This window comes from Xenopus tropicalis, chromosome 1, assembly GCF_000004195.4.
Source record: "Xenopus tropicalis strain Nigerian chromosome 1, UCB_Xtro_10.0, whole genome shotgun sequence".
In the NCBI taxonomy this organism is placed as follows: domain Eukaryota; kingdom Metazoa; phylum Chordata; class Amphibia; order Anura; family Pipidae; genus Xenopus; species Xenopus tropicalis.
The window spans coordinates 6,719,822-6,747,231 of NC_030677.2; the positions used below are offsets into that span (position 1 = coordinate 6,719,822).

At 56.1% G+C, this 27,410-nt stretch overlaps 2 protein-coding genes across 2 annotated transcripts in view; both read right to left on the bottom strand.

Moving 5' to 3' along the window:
• Positions 1-408: 408 nt before the first annotated feature.
• mogs (mannosyl-oligosaccharide glucosidase) lies at positions 409-8,765 on the bottom strand. Its single transcript, XM_031895220.1, has 5 exons — positions 8,660-8,765; positions 6,641-6,970; positions 4,542-4,759; positions 4,061-4,242; positions 409-3,138 (listed from the first exon to the last, which is right to left on the bottom strand). The coding sequence occupies exons 2-5, from the start codon at positions 6,960-6,962 to the stop codon at positions 1,392-1,394; spliced, it is 2,469 nt and encodes an 822-aa protein (XP_031751080.1). The 5' UTR covers positions 6,963-6,970; positions 8,660-8,765; the 3' UTR covers positions 409-1,391.
• Positions 8,766-18,064: 9,299 nt separating this feature from the next.
• LOC448531 (programmed cell death 4 like) overlaps positions 18,065-27,410 on the bottom strand; it is a gene marked incomplete at its 5' end in the record, with an annotated part of 43,946 nt that continues 34,600 nt past the window's right edge. The window contains 3 exon segments of the mRNA NM_001006814.1: positions 18,065-18,235; positions 24,656-24,795; positions 25,075-25,185. Of these exon segments, the coding sequence (NP_001006815.1) occupies positions 18,184-18,235; positions 24,656-24,795; positions 25,075-25,185 (303 nt within the window). The 3' untranslated portion in view covers positions 18,065-18,183.

Consider the following 27,410-nt stretch of genomic DNA (forward strand, 5'->3'; position numbering starts at 1 on the left):
TGGGTGGCATTTCCTTAGTATGTGGCTACGTGCCGGTGAGAGAGACTGCCTGAGCTTGGGGCTGCCTGTCTGTGAGAGAGACTGCCTGAGCTTGGGGCTGCCTGTCTGTGAGAGAGACTGCCTGAGCTTGGGGCTGCCTGCCGGTGAGAGAGACTGCCTGAGCTTGGGGCTGCCTGTCTGTGAGAGAGACTGCCTGAGCTTGGGGCTGCCTGTCTGTGAGAGAGACTGCCTGAGCTTGGGGCTGCCTGCCGGTGAGAGAGACTGCCTGAGCTTGGGGCTGCCTGTCTGTGAGAGAGACTGCCTGAGCTTGGGGCTGCCTGCCGGTGAGAAGACTGCCTGAGTGTGTGACTGCCAGCTCATCTAATCCCATATCACCCAATTCCCACAAATTTTCACTTTGTAAAAAAAAAAAAACAAAACAGGTTTTATTTGTTTAGATCCGTACATGGTACGAGCCGTCTGTGCCGGGCAGGGCTGTGCCACGGGGGCATGGAGAATGTGTGTAAGCACTTTGGGCAGAGAGCATCCTGGGAGAATGTGTGTAAGCACTTTGGGCAGAGAGCATCCTGGGAGAATGTGTGTAAGCACTTTGGGCAGAGAGCATCCTGGGAGAATGTCTGTAAGCACTTTGGGCAGAGAGCATCCTGGGAGAATGTGTGTAAGCACTTTGGGCAGAGAGCATCCTGGGAGAATGTGTGTAAGCACTTTGGGCAGAGAGCATCCTGGGAGAATGTGTGTAAGCACTTTGGGCAGAGAGCATCCTGGGAGAATGTGTGTAAGCACTTTGGGCAGAGAGCATCCTGGGAGAATGTGTGTAAGCACTTTGGGCAGAGAGCATCCTGGGAGAATGTGTGTAAGCACTTTGGGCAGAGAGCATCCTGGGAGAATGTGTGTAAGCACTTTGGGCAGAGAGCATCCTGGGAGAATGTGTGTAAGCACTTTGGGCAGAGAGCATCCTGGGAGAATGTGTGTAAGCACTTTGGGCAGAGAGCATCCTGGGAGAATGTGTGTAAGCACTTTGGGCAGAGAGCATCCTGGGAGAATGTGTGTAAGCACTTTGGGCAGAGAGCATCCTGGGAGAATGTGTGTAAGCACTTTGGGCAGAGAGCATCCTGGGAGAATGTGTGTAAGCACTTTGGGCAGAGAGCATCCTGGGAGAATGTGTGTAAGCACTTTGGGCAGAGAGCATCCTGGGAGAATGTGTGTAAGCACTTTGGGCAGAGAGCATCCTGGGAGAATGTGTGGCACTGGGATCCCAGAGAAGCAGGCAATACGTTCCTCTTGGTGGGCACTGATAGGGTGGCACCCCCCAGCTATAGTTGTCTGTTATGGTCTGATGGTGGGAGCTTTGGTCTGTAGCCCCCGGCAGTAGCCCAATGGCAATGTGGGTATCAGTACTCTTCAGCCATGATTAGTACCAGCAGGGATGACCAGCCGGTGAATGGGAAGCAGCCCTGCCCCTGGCCAGTCTGATCGTTATACTGCTCCCACAGGAAGCCAGTGTTCTTGTATTGCCGGTACAGATTGGCCAGAAGGTTCTGCCTCAGCTCCCTGTATAGGCTGACCAACCTGTCCCTGTGTGGCCCCTCCATCTGGCTGTACAAGTACAGGGCCCTAACTGTCAGATAATTCATGTTGATCCAGATGGGGCCCCTCCAGTAGGGGGCGTCGTGCTCTGTGTTACGTTGCAGGTACAAGGGGCTGCCCTTTGACAGAGAGCGAATTCCATAGGGGGTCCACAGTTTATCAGCGTCTCTGATAAGGTCCAAGAGGCGGCCAAGGTGGGGGGCACTGGGATCCAGCACCTGCAAGAGGAAGGGGAAAAGGGATACATAGCCTAAAGCGCCCACATACTGCAGCCTTGGCGGCTTCCTAACAACCCTAATCAACTGAGGCGGCGGAACGCTTCGGGGGTCCTGCCCTGGGGCTGCGCGTGGCCTCACCCACTCTAGTGCCGTGTTCTGCGTATGGTTCCCATAATCAGCATAGGCCCCAAGCCTCTCCGACCAGTGGTGGTGGTCCAACAAAGCATTGTCAGTCAGTATGTTGTGGTCGTGGCGGTAGCGCCCACCATCTTCTTCCAAGCGCTCGGCGATATCTGCCATGACTTGAGAGGCCAGCGCCATCCAGCAGCGCAGATCCACGTGCCGCTCCTCCTCGGAGGGATGTGACGCTCGCGGATAATCGTCTAACCCAGATGTCAGAGTCTTGGGGTTGAGGAAGCGCAGGGGGTCTTGATCCCTACCCCGCCAGCGGTAGGTGTGAGGCAGCAAGCCGGCCTGGGTGGAGTTGTACCAATCATACCAGGTCTGCAGGCGAGGCCAGGCTCGTCGGAGCGCTTCGTCCCCCTCGGTGTTTGCCAGCAGCTGGCGCAGAGCCAGGAACAGGGTCGGCGGGTTGGCATTCTCACTCTTCTGAATGACAAACTCATCCGGCACCTTGCTGCGAGCCTCCGAGCCCAGAATCTGCTCCCTGGGGATCCAGCCATCTGCATTCATGAGATCTAACCAGTGCCCCAGAGACTGCCAAGCCAGGGAGGGATTCCAGCGGCCAATCAGCAGCAGATGGAAGCCCTCGTCCCACAGGAAGCCGCGGGGAAAGAAGGAGCGAGATGGGACGGCGGTGTAGAGAGGGGCCGCCGGATAAAGCACAGGCTCTGCGTTGTGGGGAGACTTGACCACGGAGCTGCCATAGAAGTAGCCCATCCCACCCAGCATGTTGGAAAGAGCTGCCTGAGCAAAGGCCACTTGATCTGGGGTGAATCCTTTCTCCTCAAGCCTGAATATGCTCTGGAATCGATTTTCCATGTTGGTCTTGTGCCTGTCTAGCTCCGTGCCCAAGGAAACCCCCGAGAGTTGCCCTGGGCGCTGCTGGAAACTACCAGACTCAAACAGAACCTCGGCCTGGAAAGGGAGCTGCAGGGTGAGCTGATGGACTACCAGTTGTGTGTGGGGGGGAGGAGCTGGGGTGCCTGGGGGCAACGGCGGGGGGTGGTAGCTATCGAGGCCAAAGTAACGTCTTTTGTTGCCACGGGAGCCTCCACTCTCTGTTGGGTGAGTAAAGTGATCCCTCAGGCTGGTGCGCACCACGTCCGTCAGAGTGTGCAGGCCGGGGCACGTGGTGCTCAGGTAGTTGTAACTATGGGGGGGGGGGGGGGGGGCAGAGAGACCGCTGTTAGCTGGGACATCCCTTCATACAACTCTCCTACAAGGGCAATATTTGGCCACTGGCATAGGGAAAGGCTGGGATTGGTTACACCGGGGAAGGGGCAGTAAGGGGAGGGTCGCTATATATAAATATATAAGGGGGGGGCAGTAATGAAATAGAGAAAGTACAGGGAAGAGCGACTAAGCTGATAAAGGGAATGGGCTCAGTTATGGGGAAAGGCTGGCCCAGTTGGGATTGGTTACACTGGGGAAGGGGCAGTTAAGGGGGGGTCACTATATATAAATATATAAGGGGGGGGCAGTAATGAAATAGAGAAAGTACAGGGAAGAGCGACTAAGCTGATAAAGGGAATGGGCTCAGTTATGGGGAAAGGCTGGCCCAGTTGGGATTGGTTACACTGGGGGGGGGGGGGGGTCACTATATATAATATATAAGGGGGGGGTCACTATATATAAATGTATAAGGGGGGGTCACTATATATAATGTATAAGGGGGGGTCACTATATATAAATGTATAAGGGGGGGTCACTATATATAATGTATAAGGGGGGGTGGTCACTATATATAAATGTATAAGGGGGGGTCACTATATATAATGTATAAGGGGGGGGTCACTATATATAAATGTATAAGGGGGGGTCACTATATATAATGTATAAGGGGGGGGGTCACTATATATAAATGTATAAGGGGGGGTCACTATATATAATGTATAAGGGGGGGGGTCACTATATATAATGTATAAGGGGGGGGTCACTATATATAATGTATAAGGGGGGTCACTATATATAATGTATAAGGGGGGGTCACTATATATAATGTATAAGGGGGGGTCACTATATATAAACGAGGAGTGAGTTCAGGGGAGCAGTAGGTAGAAGAGACTGCTTACCTGACATGGCCGTCTCCCCCCTCGGCTGTAAGGAACCGGAGAGTGAATGGGCCCAGTTCCTCGGACTCGCCAGTAACGTGGGTGAGGTGCCGCCTCCCTGCCACGTGGGGGGTGAGCGTTCCCTGCCCGTCGGTTGCTACGTAGAACATCAGGGAGAGGATTTGCCCCGGAGAGCTGGAAGCCTGTTGGGAACATACACACAGTGAGTGGGGGGAATAGGCCACACATAATGACATAGTATGTACCTGCAGTAGGACATACAATGAACATGTTGCACGTCTGTGTTTAACCCCCTAATCCCCTGTGCAAGTGCTTGGGAGAGCGGCGCACACGCGTGTATTTGCTGCACCAATCAAACATTTAGCTAGAAGGACAGAGGTACCTCCTTCCCCCTAAGCTCCGCCCTCCCAGTATTTGCACTGTGTCCCCCACTGCCCCCATGAGGTGAAACAAGGGCTCACACATGATACAATATTCTCACCTGGGGGGAGGCTCGGATCCGCCAGCTCCAGTCCCCGCCATGGTCCCCCCCCGGCCTCTTCACAAACTCAGTGCGTAGCGTGAACCCCCGGTCGGTGATTTCCTGGACCCCAAAGTTCTCTCCGTCGTGCAACAGCCACCCGTACCGTGCCAGGCCATCGCCCTGCTCACAAGTGTGCCGCAGAGAGGGGGCGCCAGCCTGGGACAGCCACATCAGACCTGGGGGTACATACAATGGAAGTGGCACATAGGGGAGAAGCACAAGCTTTGGGGGGGGGGACCAACCCCTTCCCAGGTGCAATTCCCTAAACTCCATGGAAACCATCCGATACTAACATGTGACTTGTTTAACCCCTTTCAGGCTGTGCAGTTAAAGGCCCCATGCAGCCGTTCCATATTTCATTAATATAACACGACACAAAGGGAACTTTGCCTTTAATCCCTTATCCTTTCCCTGGGGCGAGTGTGCACATTGCACGGGGATTGCACGGGGACTGCACGCGGTGACACTACCGCACGCTAATAACCAGCACAGCCTGAAAGGGGTTAAACAAGTCACATGTTTGTATCACATGATTTCCACCGTATTTAAGGTGTTGAGATCACTATTTCTGTATTGTACCTGAGCAAGGGGGGGGCTACAGGATGGGGGAGGGGCACAGATAGAAGGCTAGGGGGCTACAGGATGGGGGGGCTACAGGATGGGGGAGGAGCACAGATAGAAGGCTAGGGGGGGTACAGGATGGGGGGGCTACAGGATGGGGGAGGAGCACAGATAGAAGGCTAGGGGGGGCTACTGGACGGGGGAGGGGCCACAGATAGAAGGCTAGGGGGGCTACAGGACGGGGGAGGGGCACAGATAGAAGGCTAGGGGGGCTACAGGACGGGGGAGGGGCACAGATAGAAAGGCTAGGGGGGCTACAGGACGGGGGAGGGGCGGGGCACAGATAGGAGACAAGGGGGGCTACAGGAGGGGGAGGGGCACAGATAGGAGACAAGGGGGGCTACAGGATGGGGGAGGGGCACAGATAGGCGGCTAGGGGGCTACAGGGATGGGGGAGGGGCACAGATAGGAGACATGGGGAGCTACAGGAGGGGGAGGGGCACAGATAGGAGACAAGGGGGGCTACAGGATGGGGGAGGGGCACAGATAGGAGACAAGGGGGGCTACAGGAGGGGAGGGGCACAGATAGGAGACATGGGGAGCTACAGGAGGGGGAGGGGCACAGATAGGAGACAAGGGGGGCTACAGGAGGGGGAGGGGCACAGATAGGAGACATGGGGAGCTACAGGAGGGGGAGGGGCACAGATAGGAGACAAGGGGGGCTACAGGAGGGGCACAGATAGGAGACAAGGGGGGCTACAGGAGGGGCACAGATAGGAGACAAGGGGGGCTACAGGAGGGCACAGATAGAAGGCAAGGGGGGCTACAGGATGGGGGAGGGGCACAGATAGGAGACAAGGGGGGCTACAGGAGGGGGAGGGGCAACAGATAGGAGACAAGGGGGGCTACAGGAGGTGGAGGGGCACAGATAGGAGACAAGGGGGGCTACAGGAGGGGCACAGATAGAAGGCATGGGGGGCTACAGGATGGGGGAGGGGCACAGATAGAAGGCAAGGGGGGCTACAGGATGGGGAGGGGCACAGATAGGAGACAAGGGGGGCTACAGGAGGGGGAGGGGCACAGATAGGAGACAAGGGGGGCTACAGGAGGGGGAGGGGCACAGATAGGAGACAAGGGGGGCTACAGGAGGGGGAGGGGCACAGATAGGAGACAAGGGGGGCTACAGGAGGGGAGGGGCACAGATAGGAGACAAGGGGGGCTACAAGGGAGGAGGGAGGGGCAAGCACAGATAGGAGACAAGGGGGGCTACAGGAGGGGGAGGGGCACAGATAGGAGACAAGGGGGGCTACAGGAGGGGGAGGGGCACAGATAGGAGACAAGGGGCTACAGGAGGGGAGGGCACAGATAGGAGACAGGGGGCTACAGGATGGGGGAGGGGCACAGATAGGAGACAAGGGGGGCTACAGGAGGGGGAGGGGCACAGATAGAAGGCTAGGGGGGCTACAGGAGGGGGAGGGGTAAGTAAAATATCTCACCTGTAACCACAGAATGGGGGCTCCGAGTCTTCATGCCAAAGTAAAGCTGCGGTCTGTACGAGCCCCAGAACATGTTGGGGGACAGGGCTGAGGAGCTGCTATTGGGGGGCCAGACCCTGGGGGAGGGGTGCAGGGTGAGCACTCTGAGTGCCAGGCTCCATCTCATGTAGCCGCTGTAGGCAAACGCACTCACCCCTATGGCACATGATACCAGGGCCACAAGCAGCACTCGGGTCCAGTCCCGCTCAGGGGGAGTGGCCTTCCTGGGGAGTGGGAGGGGTCTGTGCTCTGTCCCAGTGTGGCGCCTGCGCTCCCGGGCCATGATGCCACCTTAGGGGATAAGACAAGCAATGTTATAGGCTGCCACACACTCACTGGCCCCACACTCACTCACTCACTCACTGGCCTAACACTCACTCACTGGCCCCACACTCACTCACTCACTCACTGGCCCCACACTCACTCACTCACTGGCCCCACACTCACTCACTCACTGGCCCCACACTCACTCACTCACTGGCCCCACACACACTCACTCACTGGCCCCACACACACTCACTCACTGGCCCCACACACACTCACTCACTGGCCCCACACACACTCACTCACTCACTGGCCCCACACACACTCACTCACTGGCCCCACACACACTCACTCACTGGCCCCACACACTCACTCACTCACTGGCCCCACACTCACTCACTCACTGGCCCCACACTCACTCACTCACTGGCCCCACACTCACTCACTGGCCCCACACTCACTCACTCACTGGCCCCACACTCACTCACTCACTGGCCCCACACTCACTGGCCCACCACTCACTCCACACTCACTCACTCACTGCCCCACCACTCTCACTCACTGCCCAACTCACTCACTCACTGGCCCCACACACACTCACTCACTGGCCCCACACACACTCACTCACTGGCCCCACACACACTCACTCACTGGCCCCACACAACACTCACTCACTGGCCCCACCCACACTCACTCACTGGCCCCAACACTCACTCACTGGCCCCACACTCACTCACTGGCCCCACACCACTACTGGCCCCACACTCACTCACTGGCCCCACACTCACTCACTCACTCACTGGCCTCACACTCACTCTTCCCCCCCCTCACACACACACAGTCAGTCTCTTACACACACACACACACTCACACACACACACACTCACACACATACATACACACACTCACACACTCACATATACATACTCACACACTCACATATACATACTCACACACTCACACACTCACATATACATACACACACTCACATACACACACACACACATACATACACACACACACACACACATACACACACACACACATACATACATACACACTCACTCACACACATACATACACACACACACACATACATACACACTCACTCACACACATACACACACACACACATACATACACACACACACACACACACACATACATACACACTCACTCACACACATACATACATACAACACACACACACATACATACACACTCACTCACACACATACACACACACACACATACATACACACACACACACACACACACATACATACACACTCACTCACACACATACATACACACACACACACATACATACACACACACACACTCACACACATACATACACACACACACACATACATACACACTCACTCACACACATACACACACACACACATACATACACACACACCACACACACACAATACATACACACTCACTCACACACATACATACACACACACACACATACATACACACTCACTCACACACATACACACACACACACACACATACATACACACTCACTCACACACATACATACACACACACACACATACATACATACACACTCACACACACACATACTCACACACATACATACACACTCACACACACACACACACACTCACTCACACACTCACACTCACACACTCACACACACTTCCCAGGGGTTGGATAGGATTAGACACAGTGCCATACCTGTGCAACTAATACCGGCTTTCCGGATTCTCAGAGCGCATGCGCGCAGCTCCAACCCGGAAGTGACGGGCCCGGATACGCACTGCTCTTCCTTATTGGCTGATTAATGCCACCTGGGACTCCTGCAGTGACTGATTGGCCATCTCCGCTCAGGTACCATTTGGGCACGTCACACACACAAACCCCGCCCATGCTGACACGCCTCCATTTTGGCGGAAGGCTGTTGGGCTGAGCTGTTCCCCAATGCGGCCATTTTGTTGCTCCAATTCCCTCTCAGAGCCGGGAGCGGAAGTGACCATTTGCTTTTTCCTTCTCTCCGGCCCGTGCGGGGGCGGTACCGAGGGAGGGGCCTGGCAGTGACTGGGCCGGGTATTCCGGGTATTCCCCGAGTTATAATTACTGTGTGTGCCCCTATTATTGTTTAGCATTAGTCTGAAGGGTTTATATACAGCTTTCCCTATAGCTTTCCCCTATAGCTTTCCCCTGTAGCTTTCCCCCTATAGCTTTCCCTGCTTCCCCCTGTAGCTTCCCCTATAGCTTTCCCCCCTATAGCTTTCCCCCCCCTATAGCTTCCCCCCTATAGCTTTCCCTGCTTCCCCCTGTAGCTTCCCCTATAGCTTCCCCCCTATAGCTTTCCCTGCTTCCCCCTGTAGCTTCCCCTATAGCTTTTCCCCCCTATAGCTTCCCCTATAGCTTTCCCCCCTATAGCTTCCCCTATAGCTTTCCCCCCTATAGCTTCCCCTATAGCTTTCCCCCTATAGCTTTCCCTGCTTCCCCCTATAGCTTTCCCCCTATAGCTTTCCCCCCTATAGCTTTCCCCCCTATAGCTTTCCCCCTATAGCTTTCCCCCCTATAGCTTTCCCTGCTTCCCCCTGTAGCTTTCCCCCTATAGCTTTCCCCCCTATAGCTTTCCCCCTGTAGCTTTCCCCCCTATAGCTTCCCCTATAGCTTTCCCTGCTTCCCCCTGTAGCTTCCCCTATAGCTTTCCCCCTATAGCTTCCCCCCTATAGCTTTCCCTGCTTCCTCCTGTAGCTTCCCCTATAGCTTTCCCCCCTATAGCTTTCCCCCTATAGCTTTCCCTGCTTCCCCCTGTAGCTTCCCCTATAGCTTTCCCCCCTATAGCTTTCCCCCCCCCTATAGCTTCCCCCCTATAGCTTTCCCTGCTTCCCCCTGTAGCTTCCCCTATAGCTTTCCCCCCTATAGCTTCCCCCTGTAGCTTTCCCCCCTATAGCTTCCCCTATAGCTTTCCCCTGCTTCCCCCTGTAGCTTCCCCTATAGCTTTCCCCCCTATAGCTTCCCCCCTATAGCTTTCCCTGCTTCCTCCTGTAGCTTCCCCTATAGCTTTCCCCCCTATAGCTTTCCCCCTATAGCTTTCCCTGCTTCCCCCTGTAGCTTCCCCTATAGCTTTCCCCCCCCTATAGCTTCCCCCCTATAGCTTTCCCTGCTTCCCCCTGTAGCTTCCCCTATAGCTTTCCCCCCTATAGCTTCCCCTATAGCTTTCCCCCCTATAGCTTTCCCTGCTTCCCCCTATAGCTTTCCCCCCTATAGCTTCCCCTATAGCTTTCCCCCTATAGCTTTCCCCCCTATAGCTTTCCCTGCTTCCCCCTGTAGCTTTCCCCCTATAGCTTTCCCCCTGTAGCTTTCCCCCCTATAGCTTCCCCTATAGCTTTCCCCCCTATAGCTTTCCCCTGCTTCCCCCTGTAGCTTTCCCCCCTGTAGCTTTCCCCCCTATAGCTTTCCCCCTATAGCTTCCCCTATAGCTTCCCTATAGCTTCCCCTAAGCTTTCCCCCTGTAGCTTTCCCCCTATAGCTTTCCCCCCTGTAGCTTCCCCCCTGTAGCTTTCCCCCTATAGCTTTCCCCCCTATAGCTTTCCCCCCTATAGCTTTCCCCCCTATAGCTTTCCCTGCTTCCCCTATAGCTTTCCCCCCTATAGCTTTCCCCCCTGTAGCTTTCCCCCCTGTAGCTTCCCCTATAGCTTTCCCCCTATAGCTTTCCCTGCTTCCCCTGTAGCTTTCCCCCTATAGGCTTTCCCCCTATAGCTTTCCCCTATAGCTTTCCCTGCTTCCCCCTGTAGCTTTCCCCCTGTAGCTTTCCCCCTATAGCTTTTCCCCCTATAGCTTCCCCTATAGCCTTCCCCTATAGCTTTCCCTGCTTCCCCTATAGCTTTTCCCTGCTCCCCCCATAGCTTTCCCCCTATAGCTTCCCCTATAGCTTCCCCCTATAGCTTTCCCTGCTTCCCCCTGTAGCTTTCCCCTATAGCTTTCCTCCTATAGCTTTCCCTATAGCTTTCCCCTATAGCTTTCCCCGCTTCCCCCTATAGCTTTCCCCCTATAGCTTCCCCTATAGCTTTCCCCCTATAGCTTTCCCCTATAGCTTTCCCTGCTTCCCCCTGTAGCTTTCCCCCTATAGCTTTCCCCCTGTAGTTCCCCCCTATAGCTTCCCCTATAGCTTTCCCTGCTTCCCTCTGTAGCTTCCCCTATAGCTTCCCCCTATAGCTTTCCCTGCTTCCTCCTGTAGCTTCCCCTCTAGCTTTCCCCCTATAGCTTCCCCCCTATAGCTTTCCCTGCTTCCCCTGTAGCTTCCCCCTATAGCTTTCCCCCCTATAGCTTCCCCTATAGCTTTCCCCCTATAGCTTTCCCTGCTTCCCCCTATAGCTTTCCCCCCTATAGCTTTCCCCTATAGCTTTCCCCCCTATAGCTTCCCCTATAGCTTTCCCCCCTATAGCTTTCCCTGCTTCCCCCTGTAGCTTCCCCCATAGCTTTCCCCCCTATAGCTTCCCCCCTATAGCTTCCCCTATAGCTTTCCCCCCTATAGCTTCCCTCCTTTCGCCCTATAGCTTTCCCCCGCTATAGCTTCCCCTATAGCTTTCCCCCTATAGCTTTCGCCTGCTTCCCCCTGTAGCTTTCCCCCTATAGCTTTCCCCCCGTAGCTTTCCCCCTATAGCTTTTCCCCCCTATAGCTTTCCCCCCTATAGCTTTCCCCCTATAGCTTTCCCCCCTATAGCTTTCCCTGCTTCCCCCTGTAGCTTTCCCCCTATAGCTTCCCCCCTATAGCTTTCCCCCCTATAGCTCCCTATAGCTTTCCCCCTATAGCTTTCCCCCTGTAGCTTTCCCCTAAGCTTTCCCCCTATAGCTTTCCCCCCTGTAGCTTTCCCCCCTGTAGCTTTCCCCCTATAGCTTTCCCCCCTATAGCTTTCCCCCTGTAGCTTTCCCCCCTATAGCTTTCCCCCCTTCCCCTATAGCTTTCCCCCTTGCTTTCCCTCCCCTGTAGCTTTCCCCCTATAGCTTTCCCCCCTGTAGCTTTCCCCCTATAGCTTTCCCCCCTATAGCTTCCCCTATAGCTTTCCCCCTATAGCTTTCCCTGCTTCCCCCTGTAGCTTTCCCCCCTATAGCTTTCCCCCTATAGCTTCCCCTATAGCTTTCCCCCTATAGCTTTCCCCCTATAGCTTTCCCTGCTTCCCCCTGTAGCTTTCCCCTGTAGCTTTCCCTGTAGCTTCCCCCTATAAGCTTTCCCTGTAGCTTCCCCTATAGCTTTCCCTGTAGCTTTCCCCCTATAGCTTTCCCCCCTGTAGCTTTCCCCCTATAGCTTTCCCCCCTATAGCTTTCCCTGTAGCTTTCCCCCTATAGCTTTCCCCTATAGCTTTTCCTGTAGCTTTTCCTGTAGCTTTCCCCTATAGCTTTCCCCCTATTAGCTTTCCCTGTAGCTTTCCCCCTATAGCTTTCCCCCCTATAGCTTTCCCCTATAGCTTTCCCCCTATAGCTTTCCCCCTATAGCTTTCCCTGTAGCTTTCCCCTATAGCTTTCCCCTATAGCTTTCCCCCCTGTAGCTTCCCCCCCTATAGCTTTCCCCCTATAGCTTCCCCTATAGCTTTCCCCCTATAGCTTCCCCTATAGCTTTCCCCCTGTAACTTTCCCCCTGTAGCTTTCCCCCTATAGCTTTCCCCCCTATAGCTTTCCCCCCTGTAGCTTTCCCCCCTGTAGCTTTCCCCCCTGTAGCTTTCCCCCCTATAGCTTTCCCCCCTATAGCTTTCCCCCCTATAGCTTTCCCCCCTATAGCTTTCCCTGCTTCCCCCTGTAGCTTTCCCCCTATAGCTTTCCCCCCTATAGCTTTCCCCCCTAGTAGCTTCCCCTATAGCTTTCCCCCTATAGCTTTCCCCCTGTAGCTTTCCCCCTATTAGCTTTCCCCCCTATAGCTTTCCCCCTGTAGCTTTCCCCCCCTGTAGCTTCCCCATAGTTCCCCCCTATAGCTTTCCCCCCTGTAGCTTTCCCCCCTGTAGCTTTCCCCCCTATAGCTTTCCCCCCCTGTAGCTTTCCCCCCCCTATAGCTTTCCCCCCTATAGCTTTCCCTGCTTACCCCTGTAGCTTCCCCCTATAGCTTTCCCCCCCCTATAGCTTTCCCCCCTGTAGCTTTCCCCCTATAGCTTTCCCCCCTATAGCTTCCCCCTATAGCTTTCCCCCTATAGCTTTCCCTGCTTCCCCCTGTAGCTTTCCCCCTATAGCTTTCCCCCCTATAGCTTCCCTATAGCTTTCCCCCTATAGCTTTCCCTGCTTCCCCCTGTAGCTTTCCCCCTGTAGCTTTCCCCTATAGCTTTCCCCCTATAGCTTTCCCCCCTGTAGCTTCCCCCCTATAGCTTTCGCCCCTATAGTTCCCTATAGCTTTCCCCTATAGCTTTCCCCATAGCTTTTCCCCCTGTAGCTTTCCCCCTATAGCTTTCCCCCCTATAGCTTTCCCCCCTGTAGCTTTCCCCCCTGTAGCTTTCCCCCTATAGCTTTCCCCCCTGTAGCTTTTCCCCCCTGTAGCTTTCCCCCTATAGCTTTCCCCCCTATAGCTTTCCCTGCTTCCCCCTATAGCTTTCCCCCCTATAGCTTTCCCCCCATATAGCTTTCCCCCCTATAGCTTTCCCCCTATAGCTTTCCCCCTATAGCTTTCCCCTATAGCCTTCCCCTATAGCTTTCCCTGCTTCCCCTATAGCTTTCCCTGCTTCCCCCATAGCTTTCCCCCTATAGCTTCCCCTATAGCTTTCCCCCTATAGCTTCCCCTGCTTCCCCCTGTAGCTTTCCCCCTATAGCTTTCCCCTATAGCTTTCCCCCTATAGCTTTCCCTGCTTCCCCCTGTAGCTTTCCCCCTATAGCTTTCCCCTATAGCTTTCCCCTATAGCCTTCCCCTATAGCTTTCCCTTGCTTCCCCTATAGCTTTCCCTGCTTCCCCCTATAGCTTTTCCCCCTATAGCTTTCCCCTATAGCTTTCCCCCTGTAGCTTCCCCTATAGCTTTCCCCCCTATAGCTTCCCCCCTATAGCTTCCCCTATAGCTTTCCCCCCTATAGCTTTCCCTCCTTTCGCCCTATAGCTTTCCCCCCTATAGCTTTCCCCCCTATAGCTTCCCCTATAGCTTTCCCCCCTATAGCTTTCCCTGCTTCCCCCTGTAGCTTTCCCCCTATAGCTTTCCCCCCTGTAGCTTTCCCCCCTGTAGCTTTCCCCCCTATAGCTTTCCCCCCTATAGCTTTCCCTGCTTCCCCTGTAGCTTTCCCCCCTATAGCTTTCCCCCCTGTAGCTTTCCCCCTATAGCTTTCCCCCCTATAGCTTCCCCTATAGCTTTCCCCCCTATAGCTTTCCCTGCTTCCCCCTGTAGCTTTCCCCCCCTATAGCTTTCCCCCTATAGCTTCCCCTATAGCTTTCCCCCTATAGCTTTCCCTGCTTCCCCCTGTAGCTTTCCCCCTGTAGCTTTCCCCCTGTAGCTTTCCCCCTAGCTTCCCCCTGTAGCTTTCCCCTGTAGCTTTCCCTATAGCTTTCCCCTATAGCTTTCCCTGTAGCTTTCCCCCTATAGCTTTCCCATATAGCTTTCCCCCTATAGCTTTCCCCCATAGCTTTCCCTGTAGCTTCCCCCTATAGCTTTTCCTGTAGCTTTCCACTATAGCTTTCCCCCTATAGCTTTCCCTGTAGCTTTCCCCCTATAGCTTTTCCTGTAGCTTTTCCTGTCGTTTTCTCCTATAGCTTTCCCCCTATAGCTTTCCCTGTAGCTTTCCCCCTATAGCTTTCCCCTATAGCTTTCCCCCTGTAGCTTTCCCCCTATAGCTTTCCCCCCTGTAGCTTCCCACCTATAGCTTTCCCCTATAGCTTTCCCCTGTAGCTTTCCCCCTATAGCTTTCCCTGTAGCTTCCCCCTATAGCTTTCCCTGTAGCTTTCCCCCTATAGCTTTCCCCCTATAGCTTTCCCCTATAGCCTTCCCCCTATAGCTTTCCCCTATAGCTTTCCCTGCTTACCCTATAGCTTCCCCTGCTTACCCTATAGCTTCCCCTGCTTACCCTATAGCTTCCACTGCTTACCCTATAGCTTTCCCTATAGCTTCCCCTGCAGCTTTCCCCTATAGCTTCCCCTGCTTCCCCTATAGCTTTCCCTGCTTCCCCAATAGCTTCCCCTGCTTCCACTATAGCTTTCCCTGCTTCCCCTATTGCTTCCCCTGCAGCTTTCCCCTATAGCTTTCCCTATAGCTTCCCCTGCTTTCCCATATAGCTTCCCCTGCTTTCCCCTATAACTTTCCCTGCTTCCCCCTATAGCTTACCCCTACTTTCCCTATAGCTTCCCCTACTTCCCTTATAGCTTCCCCTGCAGCTCCCCCTGCTTACCCTATAGCTTTCCCTGCTTACCCATAGCTTACCCTATAGCTTTCCCCGGTTACCCTATAGCTTTCCCCGGTTACCCTATAGCTTTCCCCGGTTACCCTATAGCTTTCCCCGGTTACCCTATAGCTTTCCCTGCTTACCCTATAGCTTTCCCTCGGTACCCTATAGCTTTCCCTCGTTACCCTATAGCTTTCCCTCGTTACCCTATAGCTTTCCCTGCTTGCCCTATAGCTTTCCCTGCTTGCCCTATAGCTTTCCCTGCTTGCCCTATAGCTTTCCCTGCTTGCCCTATAGCTTTCCCTCGTTACCCTATAGCTTTCCCTGCTTGCCCTATAGCTTTCCCTGCTTGCCCTATAGCTTTCCCTCGTTACCCTATAGCTTTCCCTCGTTACCCTATAGCTTTAGCCCACAGCCTTCCCTTGTTATTGTATAGCACTGACCCAGAGCATTCCCATGTTATTGTACATAAAGCACCCTCAGCCTCCTAATGTGCCTACTGCTCGTTATGGCATTGCATGCCATATGTATGTACCCAGAGAATTCCCATGTTATTGTTGAATACTGCCCCAGAGCATTCCCTTGTTTTTGTATGGAATGTACCCAGAGCATTCTATTGTACATCATTGTTAAAAGGGAATGTACAGCACTGGCCCCAATCATTTACGTTATTGTACAGCACTGGCCCAGATCATTGCTTTGTTTTTGTACAGCACTGGCCCAGATCATTGCTTTGTTTTTGTACAGCACTGGCCCAGATCATTGCTTTGTTTCTGTACAGCACTGGCCCAGATCATTGCTTTGTTTCTGTACAGCACTGGCCCAGATCATTGCTTTGTTTCTGCACAGCACTGGCCCAGATCATTGCTTTGTTTCTGTACAGCACTGGCCCAGATCATTGCTTTGTTTCTGTACAGCACTGGCCCAGATCATTGCTTTGTTTCTGTACAGCACTGGCCCAGATCATTGCTTTGTTTTTGCACAGCACTGGCCCAGATCATTGCTTTGTTTCTGTACAGCACTGGCCCAGATCATTGCTTTGTTTCTGTACAGCACTGGCCCAGATCATTGCTTTGTTTCCAGCCTGGCCCAGATCATGTTTCTGCACAGCACTGGCCCAGATTCATTGCTTTGTTTCTGTACAGCACTGGCCCAGATCATTGCTTTGTTTTGTACAGCACTGGCCCAGATCATTGCTTTGTTTTTGTACAGCACTGGCCCAGATCATTGCTTTGTTTCTGTACAGCACTGGCCCAGATCATTGCTTTGTTTCTGTACAGCACTGGCCCAGATCATTGCTTTGTTTCTGTACAGCACTGGCCCAGATCATTGCTTTGTTTCTGCACAGCACTGGCCCAGATCATTGCTTAGTTTATGTACAGCACAGGCCCAGATCATTGCTTTGTTTTTGTACAGCACTAGCCCAGAGCATTGCTTTGTTTCTGTACAGCACTGGCCCAGAGCATTGCTTTGTTTCTGCACAGCACTGGCCCAGAGCATTTCCTTATTATATGGATTGTTCCCAGATAATACCATATTACTGTACTTCAATAGTTGGCCCAGATCACTCGCTTTGTATAGTGCAGAATGTAACAAGAGCATTGCCTTTGTTGTTATATGTCACTGGCCCAGAGCATACCCTTGCTATGGAGTGGCACTGGCCCAGAGCATACCCTTGCTATGGAATGGCACTGGCCCAGAGCATACCCTTGCTATGGAATGGCACTGGCCCAGAGCATACCCTTGCTATGGAATGGCACTGGCCCAGAGCATACCCTTGCTATGGAGTGGCACTGGCCCAGAGCATACCCTTGCTATGGAATGGCACTGGCCCAGAGCATACCCTTGCTATGGAGTGGCACTGGCCCAGAGCATACCCTTGCTATGGAATGGCACTGGCCCAGAGCATACCCTTGCTATGGAGTGGCACTGGCCCAGAGCATACCCTTGCTATGGAATGGCACTGGCCCAGAGCATACCCTTGCTATGGAGTGGCACTGGCCAAGAGCATACCCTTGCTATGGAGTGGCACTGGCCCAGAGCATACCCTTGCTATGGAGTGGCACTGGCCCAGAGCATACCCTTGTTATGGAGTGGCATTGGCCCAGAGCATACCCTTGCTATGGAGTGGCACTGGCCCAGAGCATGCCCTTGCTATGGAGTGGAACTGGCCCAGAGCATACCCTTGCTATGGAGTGGCACTGGCCCAGAGCATACCCTTGCTATGGAGTGGCACTGGCCCAGAGCATAACCTTGCTATGGAGTGACACTGGCCCAGAGCATACCCTTGTTATGGAGTGGCATTGGCCCAGAGCATACCCTTGTTATGGAATGACACTGGCCCAGAGCATACCCTTGTTATGGAGTGACATTGGCCCAGAGCATACCCTTGTTATGGAATGACACTGGCCCAGAGCATACCCTTGTTATGGAGTGACATTGGCCCAGAGCATACCCTTGTTATGGAGTGACATTGGCCCAGAGCATGCCCTTGTTATGGAGTGACACTGGCCCAGAGCATGCCCTTGTTATGGAATGACACTGGCCCAGAGCATACCCTTGTTAGTGTACAGAATGTACCAAGAGATTTCCTTGCTATTATACAATAACATGGGTATGCTTTAGCAACATACTGTACAACACTGGCCCACAGCATTCACTATAGTCGGCAAGTTAGTAAATCAGCCCTATAGTGTATCCCACTTACACCCATGGAAGAACATTCCTTTGGCCTGTGGGTCTCCCATATGGGCTGATCTAAGAAGAGAACATGCCATCAGGCAGATGTAATTGTATTCTCCTTTATTCTGGTCTGTTGTACAATGTTCTTCCCATACACTGCTGCCCCTTGCCCTCCCTCCCTGGCTCCTTTCCGCCAGTCCTGGGTGGGCAGTTAGGCAAGTTCCTTACTTCTTGATGCGGCCACCATCTCCCTCACTGACAAACCGTTTGCGGCCACTGTGGGGTAAGTAAGAAAGGTGCATGTCAGGTGTATGGCCATATGGTGCAGGTAGGAGCAAGCAGACACCGTAGCCCAGGGCTCATACACTTCCCTCTCAGGGCAGTAGGCACAGGGGTGGGGATAGATGGGCACTTCCCTCTCAGGGCAGTAGGCACAGGGGTGGGGATAGTTGGGCACTTCCCTCTCAGGGCATTAGGCACAGGGGTGGGGATAGACTGGCACTTCCCTCTCAGGGCAGTAGGCACAGGGGTGGGGATAGATGGGCACTTCCCTCTCAGGGCAGTAGGCACAGGGGTGGGGATAGACTGGCACTTCCCTCTCAGGGCAGTAGGCACAGGGGTGGGGATAGACGGGCACTTCCCTCTCAGGGCAGTAGGCACAGGGGTGGGGATAGATGGGCACTTCCCTCTCAGGGCAGTAGGCACAGGGGTGGGGATAGTTGGGCACTTCCCTCTCAGGGCAGTAGGCACAGGGGTGGGGATAGACGGGCACTTCCCTCTCAGGGCAGTAGGCACAGGGGTGGGGATAGATGGGCACCTCCCTCTCAGGGCAGTAGGCACAGGGGTGGGGATAGATGGGCACTTCCCTTTCAGGGCAGTAGGCGCAGGGGTGGGGATAGTTGGGGCACCTCCCTCTCAGGGCAGTAGGCACAGGGGTGGGGATAGTTGGGCACCTCCCTCTCAGGGCAGTAGGCACAGGGGTGGGGATAGACTGGCACTTCCCTTTCAGGGCAGTAGGCACAGGGGTGGGGATAGATGGGCACTTCCCTCTCAGGGCAGTAGGCACAGGGGTGGGGATAGACTGGCACTTCCCTCTCAGGGCAGTAGGCATAGGGGTGGGGATAGACTGGCACTTCCCTCTCAGGGCAGTAGGCACAGGGGTGGGTATAGACTGGCACTTCCCTCTCAGGGCAGTAGGCACAGGGGTGGGGATAGACTGGCCACTTCCCTCTCAGGGCAGTAGGCACAGGGGTGGGGATAGACGGGCACTTCCCTCTCAGGGCAGTAGGCATAGGGGTGGGGATAGACGGGCACTTCCCTTTCAGGGCAGTAGGCACAGGGTGGGGATAGTTGGGCACTTCCCTCTCAGGGCAGTAGGCACAGGGGTGGGGATAGTTGGGCACTTCCCTCTCAGGGCAGTAGGCACAGGGGTGGGGATAGTTGGGCACTTCCCTCTCAGGGCAGTAGGCATAGGGGTGGGGATAGTTGGGCACTTCCCTCTCAGGGCAGTAGGCATAGGGGTGGGGATAGACGGGCACTTCCCTCTCAGGGCAGTAGGCACAGGGGTGGGGATAGTTGGGCACTTCCCTCTCAGGGCAGTAGGCATAGGGGTGGGGATAGTTGGGCACTTCCCTCTCAGGGCAGTAGGCATAGGGGTGGGGATAGTTGGGCACTTCCCTCTCAGGGCAGTAGGCGCAGGGGTGGGGATAGATGGGCACTTCCCTTTCAGGGCAGTAGGCACAGGGGTGGGGATAGACTGGCACTTCCCTCTCAGGGCAGTAGGCGCAGGGGTGGGGATAGTTGGGCACTTCCCTCTCAGGGCAGTAGGCGCAGGGGTGGGGATAGATGGGCACTTCCCTTTCAGGGCAGTAGGCACAGGGGTGGGGATAGACTGGCACTTCCCTCTCAGGGCAGTAGGCACAGGGGTGGGGATAGATGGGCACTTCCCTTTCAGGGCAGTAGGCACAGGGGTGGGGATAGATGGGCACTTCCCTTTCAGGGCAGTAGGCACAGGAGTGGGGATAGTTGGGCACCTCCCTCTCAGGGCAGTAGGCACAGGGGTGGGGATAGACGGGCACTTCCCTCTCAGGGCAGTAGGCACAGGGGTGGGGATAGACTGGCACTTCCCTCTCAGGGCAGTAGGCACAGGGGTGGGGATAGACTGGCACTTCCCTCTCAGGGCAGTAGGCACAGGGGTGGGGATAGACTGGCACTTCCCTCTCAGGGCAGTAGGCATAGGGGTGGGGATAGACTGGCACTTCCCTCTCAGGGCAGTAGGCGCAGGGGTGGGGATAGATGGGCACTTCCCTTTTAGGGCAGTAGGCACAGGGGTGGGATAGTTGGGCACTTCCCTCTCAGGGGCAGTAGGCACAGGGGTGGGGATAGACTGGCACTTCCCTCTCAGGGCAGTAGGCACAGGGGTGGGGATAGACTGGCACTTCCCTCTCAGGGCAGTAGCACAGGGGTGGGGATAGACTGGCACTTCCCTCTCAGGGCTGTAGGCACAGGGTGGGATAGTTGGGCACTTCCCTCTCAGGGCAGTAGGCACAGGGGTGGGGATAGACTGGCACTTCCCTCTCAGGGCAGTAGGCACAGGGGTGGGGATAGTTGGGCACTTCCCTCTCAGGGCAGTAGGCACAGGGGTGGGGATAGACTGGCACTTCCCTCTCAGGGCAGTAGGCACAGGGGTGGGGATAGACGGGCACTTCCCTCTCAGGGCAGTAGGCACAGGGGTGGGGATAGACTGGCACTTCCCTCTCAGGCAGTAGGCGCAGGGGTGGGGATAGACTGGCACTTCCCTCTCAGGGCAGTAGGCGCAGGGGTGGGGATAGACTGGCACTTCCCTCTCAGGGCAGTAGGCACAGGGGTGGGGATAGACTGGCACTTCCCTCTCAGGGCAGTAGGCACAGGGGTGGGATAGACTGGCACTTCCCTCTCAGGGCAGTAGGCACAGGGGTGGGGATAGATGGGCACTTCCCTCTCAGGGCAGTAGGCACAGGGGTGGGGATAGACTGGCACTTCCCTCTCAGGGCAGTAGGCACAGGGGTGGGGATAGTTGGGCACTTCCCTCTCAGGGCAGTAGGCACAGGGGTGGGGATAGTTGGGCACTTCCCTCTCAGGGCAGTAGGCACAGGGGTGGGGATAGACTGGCACTTCCCTCTCAGGGCAGTAGGCACAGCGGTGGGGATAGTTGGGCACTTCCCTCTCAGGGCAGTAGGCACAGGGGTGGGGATAGTTGGGCACTTCCCTCTCAGGGCAGTAGGCACAGGGGTGGGGATAGACTGGCACTTCCCTCTCAGGGCAGTAGGCACAGGGGTGGGGATAGATGGGCACTTCCCTCTCAGGGCAGTAGGCACAGGGGTGGGGATAGTTGGGCACTTCCCTCTCAGGGCAGTAGGCACAGGGTGGGGATAGACTGGCACTTCCCTCTCAGGGCAGTAGGCACAGGGGTGGGGATAGATGGGCACTTCCCTCTCAGGGCAGTAGGCACAGGGGTGGGGATAGTTGGGCACTTCCCTCTCAGGGCAGTAGGCACAGGGGTGGGGATAGTTGGGCACTTCCCTCTCAGGGCAGTAGGCACAGGGGTGGGGATAGACTGGCACTTCCCTCTCAGGGCAGTAGGCACAGGGGTGGGGATAGTTGGGCACTTCCCTCTCAGGGCAGTAGGCACAGGAGTGGGGATAGACTGGCACTTCCCTCTCAGGGCAGTAGGCACAGGGGTGGGGATAGACTGGCACTTCCCTCTCAGGGCAGTAGGCACAGGGGTGGGGATAGTTGGGCACTTCCCTCTCAGGGCAGTAGGCACAGGGGTGGGGATAGACGGGCACTTCCCTCTCAGGGCAGTAGGCATAGGGGTGGGGATAGTTGGGCACCTCCCTCTCAGGGCAGTAGGCACAGGGGTGGGGATAGTTGGGCACTTCCCTCTCAGGGCAGTAGGCACAGGAGTGGGGATAGACTGGCACTTCCCTCTCAGGGCAGTAGGCACAGGGGTGGGGATAGACTGGCACTTCCCTCTCAGGGCAGTAGGCACAGGGGTGGGGATAGTTGGGCACTTCCCTCTCAGGGCAGTAGGCACAGGGGTGGGGATAGACGGGCACTTCCCTCTCAGGGCAGTAGGCATAGGGGTGGGGATAGTTGGGCACCTCCCTCTCAGGGCAGTAGGCACAGGGGTGGGGATAGTTGGGCACTTCCCTCTCAGGGCAGTAGGCACAGGGGTGGGGATAGACGGGAACTTCCCTCTCAGGGCAGTAGGCACAGGGGTGGGGATAGACTGGCACTTCCCTCTCAGGGCAGTAGGCACAGGGGTGGGGATAGACGGGCACTTCCCTCTCAGGCAGTAGGCACAGGGGGTGGGGATAGACGGGCACTTCCCTCTCAGGGCAGTAGGCACAGGGGTGGGGATAGTTGGGCACTTCCCTCTCAGGGCAGTAGGCACAGGGGTGGGGATAGACGGGCACTTCCCTCTCAGGGCAGTAGGCACAGGGGTGGGGATAGACGGGCACTTCCCTCTCAGGGCAGTAGGCACAGGGGTGGGGATAGTTGGGCACTTCCCTCTCAGGGCAGTAGGCACAGGGGTGGGGATAGTTGGGCACTTCCCTCTCAGGGCAGTAGGCACAGGGGTGGGGATAGACTGGCACTTCCCTCTCAGGGCAGTAGGCACAGGGGTGGGGATAGACTGGCACTTCCCTCTCAGGGCAGTAGGCACAGGGGTGGGGATAGACTGGCACTTCCCTCTCAGGGCAGTAGGCGCAGGGGTGGGGATAGTTGGGCACTTCCCTCTCAGGGCAGTAGGCACAGGGGTGGGGATAGACTGGCACTTCCCTCTCAGGGCAGTAGGCGCAGGGGTGGGGATAGTTGGGCACTTCCCTCTCAGGGCAGTAGGCACAGGGGTGGGGATAGACGGGCACTTCCCTCTCAGGGCAGTAGGCACAGGGGTGGGGATAGACGGGCACTTCCCTCTCAGGGCAGTAGGCGCAGGGGTGGGGATAGACTGGCACTTCCCTCTCAGGGCAGTAGGCACAGGGGTGGGGATAGACGGGCACTTCCCTCTCAGGGCAGTAGGCACAGGGGTGGGGATAGTTGGGCACTTCCCTCTCAGGGCAGTAGGCATAGGGGTGGGGATAGACTGGCACTTCCCTCTCAGGGCAGTAGGCACAGGGGTGGGGATAGTTGGGCACTTCCCTCTCAGGGCAGTAGGCACAGGGGTGGGGATAGTTGGGCACTTCCCTCTCAGGGCAGTAGGCACAGGGGTGGGGATAGACGGGCACTTCCCTCTCAGGGCAGTAGGCACAGGGGTGGGGATAGACGGGCACTTCCCTCTCAGGGCAGTAGGCGCAGGGGTGGGGATAGACTGGCACTTCCCTCTCAGGGCAGTAGGCACAGGGGTGGGGATAGACGGGCACTTCCCTCTCAGGGCAGTAGGCACAGGGGTGGGGATAGTTGGGCACTTCCCTCTCAGGGCAGTAGGCATAGGGGTGGGGATAGACTGGCACTTCCCTCTCAGGGCAGTAGGCACAGGGGTGGGGATAGTTGGGCACTTCCCTCTCAGGGCAGTAGGCACAGGGGTGGGGATAGACTGGCACTTCCCTCTCAGGGCAGTAGGCACAGGGGTGGGGATAGTTGGGCACTTCCCTCTCAGGGCAGTAGGCACAGGGGTGGGGATAGACTGGCACTTCCCTCTCAGGGCAGTAGGCACAGGGGTGGGGATAGTTGGGCACTTCCCTCTCAGGGCAGTAGGCGCAGGGGTGGGGATAGTTGGGCACTTCCCTCTCAGGGCAGTAGGCGCAGGGGTGGGGATAGACGGGCACTTCCCTCTCAGGGCAGTAGGCACAGGGGTGGGGATAGTTGGGCACTTCCCTCTCAGGGCAGTAGGCACAGGGGTGGGGATAGACGGGCACTTCCCTCTCAGGGCAGTAGGCACAGGGGTGGGGATAGTTGGGCACTTCCCTCTCAGGGCAGTAGGCACAGGGGTGGGGATAGACTGGCACTTCCCTCTCAGGGCAGTAGGCACAGGGGTGGGGATAGTTGGGCACTTCCCTCTCAGGGCAGTAGGCACAGGGGTGGGGATAGTTGGGCACTTCCCTCTCAGGGCAGTAGGCGCAGGGGTGGGGATAGTTGGGCACTTCCCTCTCAGGGCAGTAGGCACAGGGGTGGGGATAGACTGGCACTTCCCTCTCAGGCAGTAGGCACAGGGGTGGGGATAGTTGGGCACTTCCCTCTCAGGGCAGTAGGCACAGGGGTGGGATAGACGGGCACTTCCCTCTCAGGGCAGTAGGCACAGGGGTGGGGATAGACGGGCACTTCCCTCTCAGGGCAGTAGGCACAGGGGTGGGGATAGACTGGCACTTCCCTCTCAGGGCAGTAGGCACAGGGGTGGGGATAGACTGGCACTTCCCTCTCAGGGCAGTAGGCACAGGGGTGGGGATAGACTGGCACTTCCCTCTCAGGGCAGTAGGCATAGGGGTGGGGATAGACTGGCACTTCCCTCTCAGGGCAGTAGGCACAGGGGTGGGGATAGACTGGCACTTCCCTCTCAGGGCAGTAGGCACAGGGGTGGGGATAGACGGGCACTTCCCTCTCAGGGCAGTAGGCACAGGGGTGGGTATAAGGCAGGGCAGGTACACAATACTGGGCACAAACAGTTGAGACAGGGGGACACCTGGGGGCACAGGGCTGGGCAGGGAGGGTGCTACTCACCGAGAAGGGCACTGGTCCCTTAGCTGCTGGGTGATGATGCCTTCCTGATAACAAAGATCTACGAGTTTCTCGAGTACCACGTGTGCCAGTGGCACGTCCAGGCTGAGGTCTGGCAGCTCCCCATACACACGCTGGAATCCCTAAGGAACAGAATGCCAATCAGAGTGGGCACAGCCAGGGGGCACAGAGCAACAGGAATGATGCGAGAGGGAGAGTGGGGCTAAATCTCCCCCATGTAGGGTGCAGTTCCTTAGTGCATGAGCTGAAGGGCAACTGCAGCAATAAACTTAGGAACCAGCTTGTGTGTATTGGACTCAAGAGAAAGCCCAATATTCGGCCTGAGGCCACCAGTTATCAACATGAATGGCAGAAGGATTAGGCAGCCACTAGGGGGCGCTGTAGGCAAAGAAGGAACTTACCCGGTTCATTTGGTCCAGTGTAATGAGGCCACTCTCCCACAGAGCTTTCAGCAGTCTCACTGCCATTATGACCCGGCCCTCGGCAGAACCCTCCAGCACCATGACCACTGCCTGAGGGAGAGACACAGTTACACACAGCGGGGTTGGGCCCACAGGGCACAGTTACTGGGTTCTGCTACCTGAGATGGGATTGGCCCATTCACTGCCTGAGGGAGAGATACAGTTACACACAGCGGGGTTGGGCCCACAGGGCACAGTTACTGGGTTCTGCTACCTGAGATGGGATTGGCCCATTCACTGCCTGAGGGAGAGACACAGTTACACACAGCGGGGTTGGGCCCACAGGGCACAGTTACTGGGTTCTGCTACCTGAGATGGGATTGGCCCATTCACTGCCTGAGGGAGAGACACAGTTACACACAGCGGGGTTGGGCCCACAGGGCACAGTTACTGGGTTCTGCTACCTGAGATGGGATTGGCCCATTCACTGCCTGAGGGAGAGACACAGTTACACACAGCGGGGTTGGGCCCACAGGGCACAGTTACTGGGTTCTGCTACCTGAGATGGGATTGGCCCATTCACTGCCTGAGGGAGAGACACAGTTACACACAGCGGGGTTGGGCCCACAGGGCACAGTTACTGGGTTCTGCTACCTGAGATGGGATTGGCCCATTCACTGCCTGAGGGAGAGACACAGTTACACACAGCGGGGTTGGGCCCACAGGGCACAGTTACTGGGTTCTGCTACCTGAGATGGGATTGGCCCATTCACTGCCTGAGGGAGAGATACAGTTACACACAGCGGGGTTGGGCCCACAGGGCACAGTTACTGGGTTCTGCTACCTGAGATGGGATTGGCCCATTCACTGCCTGAGGGAGAGATACAGTTACACACAGCGGGGTTGGGCCCACAGGGCACAGTTACTGGGTTCTGCTACCTGAGATGGGATTGGCCCATTCACTGCCTGAGGGAGAGACACAGTTACACACAGCGGGGTTGGGCCCACAGGGCACAGTTACTGGGTTCTGCTACCTGAGATGGGATTGGCCCATTCACTGCCTGAGGGAGAGATACAGTTACACACAGCGGGGTTGGGCCCACAGGGCACAGTTACTGGGTTCTGCTACCTGAGATGGGATTGGCCCATTCACTGCCTGAGGGAGAGACACAGTTACACACAGCGGGGTTGGGCCCACAGGGCACAGTTACTGGGTTCTGCTACCTGAGATGGGATTGGCCCATTCACTGCCTGAGGGAGAGATACAGTTACACACAGCGGGGTTGGGCCCACAGGGCACAGTTACTGGGTTCTGCTACCTGAGATGGGATTGGCCCATTCACTGCCTGAGGGAGAGATACAGTTACACACAGCGGGGTTGGGCCCACAGGGCACAGTTACTGGGTTCTGCTACCTGAGATGGGATTGGCCCATTCACTGCCTGAGGGAGAGATACAGTTACACACAGCGGGGTTGGGCCCACAGGGCACAGTTACTGGGTTCTGCTACCTGAGATGGGATTGGCCCATTCACTGCCTGAGGGAGAGATACAGTTACACACAGCGGGGTTGGGCCCACAGGGCACAGTTACTGGGTTCTGCTACCTGAGATGGGATTGGCCCATTCACTGCCTGAGGGAGAGATACAGTTACACACAGCGGGGTTGGGCCCACAGGGCACAGTTACTGGGTTCTGCTACCTGAGATGGGATTGGCCCATTCACTGCCTGAGGGAGAGATACAGTTACACACAGCGGGGTTGGGCCCACAGGGCACAGTTACTGGGTTCTGCTACCTGAGATGGGATTGGCCCATTCACTGCCTGAGGGAGAGACACAGTTACACACAGCGGGGTTGGGCCCACAGGGCACAGTTACTGGGTTCTGCTACCTGAGATGGGATTGGCCCATTCACTGCCTGAGGGAGAGATACAGTTACACACAGCGGGGTTGGGCCCACAGGGCACAGTTACTGGGTTCTGCTACCTGAGATGGGATTGGCCCATTCACTGCCTGAGGGAGAGATACAGTTACACACAGCGGGGTTGGGCCCACAGGGCACAGTTACTGGGTTCTGCTACCTGAGATGGGATTGGCCCATTCACTGCCTGAGGGAGAGACACAGTTACACACAGCGGGGTTGGGCCCACAGGGCACAGTTACTGGGTTCTGCTACCTGAGATGGGATTGGCCCATTCACTGCCTGAGGGAGAGATACAGTTACACACAGCGGGGTTGGGCCCACAGGGCACAGTTACTGGGTTCTGCTACCTGAGATGGGATTGGCCCATTCACTGCCTGAGGGAGAGATACAGTTACACACAGCGGGGTTGGGCCC